We start from the raw sequence: 4,178 nt of genomic DNA, 5'->3' as shown, positions 1-4,178 counted from the left end.
GGGCCACAGCCAGCACGCACGGCCCGGGGAGGCCGAAACCCTGAACACTGAGCTATGATGGGAGCCACTCCACCACTCCCCAGCCCCTGCAAGTGCAACCTGTGATCAACGGTAGGATTCAGCACCTCTCGGCTTGGAATTCCCCCAACACACACACACACACACACACACACACAGACACAGACACACACACACACAGACACAGACACACACACACACAGACACACATGACCTGTGATTGCGTGGTATTCAGCGCTGTGCCCCTCGGCTACGGTCTCCGGAAGACCTGCGCTACTGCGTGTGAGGCCGCTTGGCCACAGGCTCTTCCTCCTGCCCCTGCTTCAGCCATCGCTCCAGGAGGCCGGCGCTGCCTCTCTTGGGGGTTCCTGGGCTCTTCTGCAGGAACTGGCTGGACCACTGGGGCACATCTGGCTCTGCCTTTTGGGGTGTTCTGGGCTCTTCCTTTTTGGGTGACTTCGTGGCCAGCCACTGCAGCATCTTCTGGCTGCTGGCGCTCACCGTGAGCTCCTAGGAGAAAGCAGCGGCAGCTCAGACCCCCAGCTCGAGCTCCTGGGAAACTGGGGAAGAGGCGCTGCGTGAGGCACTGGCCTGGGCACGGAGATGTGGCCAGGGGCACGAGGAGGGGAGCAGGGCGGGTTCCCAGGGCCGGAAGGGAGAGGGGGCAGCTCATGGTGGGCGAGACCGGCCACAGAAGACAGCGGGCAGAGAATGAAGCAAGCTCAGGAGAAAGAGCTTAGCCTGAGCAGACCATGCAGGGAGCCAGCTGGAGACGCAGCCCTCAGACAGAGGCTGGGTGAGAGGGGCCTGCTGCTCCCTGCGCCCGAGCCCAGCACAGGATGCCAGCTCTCCAGAGCGTGAATTATTCTGCAGAGAAGACCGTGGCAGACATGGGGCCATGTCTGGTGCAAAATGAATATCTACAGTTGCATTTTGTGAGAGACAGGTAATGAAAAGCGCTAGCAGGGATACAAGGCTTTGAGAGAACCAAGAGAAAGAGGCTGACGCTGACTGTGAGTGTGAAAACATAAGAGGCTTTGAGAGAGACAGGGCGGGGGCCATGGTTCTGTCTCCATCCTCCGGCCACCGAGGAGCAGCTGCTGCCCCCTGCCTCATCCCTGGGTATCAGCGGGCCAACTTCTGCTCTGGGGCTTCTTATCACACAGGCCTCGTCTGTCCACCTTCCTTTCAAAATACAGCCCCGTGATCCCCGCCAACTCTAAAGCTTGTGCGCCTTGCAGGAACATTTTCCAGTCTCCTGAAGGAGAATGAGGATTGAAATCCCCCCATCTGGTAGCTGGGAAAGCAGAGAAAACAGATGGAAACACGTCTCCCACTCGGCAAGATAGACGGTCCAGGTCAGGGCCCCTCTGTCCTTTTCAGGCGCCCTCCAGACGAGGAGTGCTCAAAGCTGGCTTCTTATCAGACCCACCCGAGCAGCTTCGTACAGTCACAGAAGGCCCGGCCCAGCCTGAACACTGACCGGCACGCGCCAGGCCCGCCCACAGCCCCTCTGAGAGTCACGGCCCGGGGCTGCCTTGCTGCACGAGGAGGACGAACTGTGGGTGCTTTGGATTCAGCCTCTGGCGGTAACGGTCCCAGCGTGCGCTGAGAGGCCCCTCGGAGCAGGTGGAGCTCGGCAGGGACGGGCGGGTGTCCGGGCCCTACCTTTCCGGCCAGCAGGTGGAGCGGGAACACACACTCGGGAGCATTGTTCCAGGAGCTGTTCACCACGGACGACACCCGGTGGAAGGCGATGTTCTCCGTGGGGCGGATCAACTTCAGAGCTTCCTGAGCTGGGACCTCACCGAAGTCCAGCCACTTGGAGACCGCCTCTTCGCCATCCAGTATGGCAGGCATCCTGGGGGGTAAGCGCAAGACAGGGGTTGGGGGCACCGGGCGGGGGGGTCTAGTCAGCTGATGCACAGGCTGCCCCCTCCCCGTCTACACCTGCACGCTGTCCCGTGCCCCCGGGAACAACAGGGCACAGAGCTCAGCACAGGAGAGCCAGCTCAGAGTGTGGTGGTGAAGACCGTGCCCGGTGCTGCAAGTGGGTGCCCTCCCGCGCAAACGCTAGCAGACTGGTGACCTTTATGGCGCCCTGGCCTAGACTTCAAGGGAAAACAAAGCCTGGGAAACCTGTCTGTCATTAAGACCCCAGCCTTCCCACCCACACAGGTTTATGTAAGGAAGAGCTATCTCTAAAACTGTGACCGAAAGGCAACCCAAAGGCAACTGTGGCCGAAATGGCTCAGAAAAGCGAAGAGGCCGCCCCAGATGACTCCTGGTACCCAGGAGACGTTAGGAAAAGAGCGCTTGTTGAGCTTCCAATTTTATGTTCTGGGCCAGTGCAAAGCATGCACACACTTCATTGGGGGATGGCACGGTTGAATTTAGGAGAGAAATGTATGAACGTTACTTTTAATAATTATTGTTACTTCAACAAATCAAACACTTATTTGCTTTACTGTTTTATTTTCTGGCTGCAGCGCACAGTCTGTAGGACCTTAGTTTCCCAGGGATCACATTTAGGCCCCAGCAGGGAGGGCGGAGGCCTGACCACTGGACTGCCAGGGAATCTCCCAAGATATACTTTTAAACAGTATTTTAAAATGTCTGACATCTAGATTTACAATGAATGGCATCTTTGCATTGTATCACAACTTCATTGGCAGTAATTGGCAGCAGTTTACTGAACTGTATAAAATAGTGGAACAAAATCTTAGATTCGATGAAATAGGACTTTATGGTGAATTAGCAAAACTAGAACTATCATATCCCAGGAAAGCATCATTTCAGACAGAATGCTTAGGGCAAAGGGGTTAAAATAGATAATCCAATATGTGCCATACTGAATTTTTTTCAGCAAAACATCATAAAATGATCCCTGAGGGCACTGAGACCTGGCAAAAGTTGTGAAAGCATTACACAAGTATGTCGGTTCTGCCAATGCTTGTTTTTAAAATGAAAATTTATTCCAGTGTGATTGACCATTAGACAGCAATTTAAGCATAATGCACACTTTGCATTTGCTTATACACAGTTTTACCTGTGAGGAAACCCACCGTGAACACGGAAAATGTCACCCCGCCGGGCTGCATCTTGTGAGACGCGCCTCAGACGCCGGTGGCCTCGGCCCAGCGCATACTCTCCAAAGTGGCGGCCTGCTCTTACTGTGCGCTTGTAAACGCTTCTGTTAAAAAACTGCTCATTCAACACCTCAAACATGTCTAAGCTTCTGGGCTCAGACATTCTAACCGGTGCACGAAAACGGAGAACTTTTAAGGCTTGGGGAGAAGGGAGAATAAACCATCTCGAAAGCCAGGCTCCCCGGGTGGCTCAGTCGTAAAAAGTCCACCTGCCAATGCAGGAAACGCAGGTTCGATCCCTGGGGTGGGAGAATCCCCTGGGGAGGGAAATGGCAGCCCACTCTGGTATTCTTGCCTAGGAAATCCCATGGACAGAGGAGCCTGGCGGGTTACAGTCCATGGAGTTGCAAAGAGCCAGACACGACTGAGCGACTGAATGACAGCCTTGAAAGCAGGAACAGAACACGTGGTGTCTCCTGGGCAACAACAGTGAGGGGCTGGAAAAGGGACATCCACGGCCAGACGGGCACAAGCAGCCCAAGAGGTGCAGCAACCAGGCTTGAAGGAGCAGACGCAGTGGGAAGATCGCTCAGCATGCCGAGAAAGCCAAGCAGTGAATAAAAGGGGGGGCTTTCTCACAAAGAGAATGCACTGTCTGTACACAAAGACCACAGGAGAGCACGGGGGCTCCTCGCAGGGCTCTGATGGTGGTCTGCGCAGCTCCAGGCACGATGCTGGAGTTAACTAGGGGAGGCGGCCCATCGCATCAGAACGTTTAGTTCTGATTAAATATGTATCTACTGTGAAGGCCAAAGAATGCTCCAACTACCGCACAATTGCACTCATCTCACACGCTAGTAAAGTCACGCTCAAAATTCTCCAAGCCAGGCTTCAGCAATATGTGAACCGTGAACTTCCTGATGTTCAAGCTGGTTTTAGAAAAGGCAGAGGAACCAGAGATCAAATTGCCAACATCTGCTGGATCATAGAAAAAGCAAGAGAGTTCCAGAAAAACATCTATTTCTGCTTTATTGACTATGCCAAAGCCTTTGACTGTGTGGATCACAATAA

The 4,178-nt window shown here is 54.3% G+C and overlaps 1 protein-coding gene across 2 annotated transcripts in view; it reads right to left on the bottom strand.

Moving 5' to 3' along the window:
* Nucleotides 1-28: 28 nt before the first annotated feature.
* Nucleotides 29-4,178, bottom strand: part of HMCES (5-hydroxymethylcytosine (hmC) binding, ES cell-specific) — an 8,897-nt gene continuing 4,747 nt past the window's right edge. For both annotated transcript variants that reach the window (XM_010861322.1, XM_010861330.1), the window contains 2 exons: nt 1,687-1,879; nt 29-528 (listed from right to left, as the gene is read on the bottom strand). In XM_010861322.1, the coding sequence (XP_010859624.1) occupies nt 292-528; nt 1,687-1,879 (430 nt within the window). In that variant the 3' untranslated portion in view covers nt 29-291. The remainder of the gene's footprint in view (nt 529-1,686; nt 1,880-4,178) is intronic.

The sequence above is a fragment of the Bison bison genome, unplaced genomic scaffold (assembly GCF_000754665.1).
Source record: "Bison bison bison isolate TAMUID 2011002044 unplaced genomic scaffold, Bison_UMD1.0 scf7180017857763, whole genome shotgun sequence".
Lineage (NCBI taxonomy): Eukaryota > Metazoa > Chordata > Mammalia > Artiodactyla > Bovidae > Bison > Bison bison.
The sequence above is the reverse complement of the archived record's forward strand: the minus strand, read 5'-3'. Positions and strand labels throughout refer to the sequence as shown.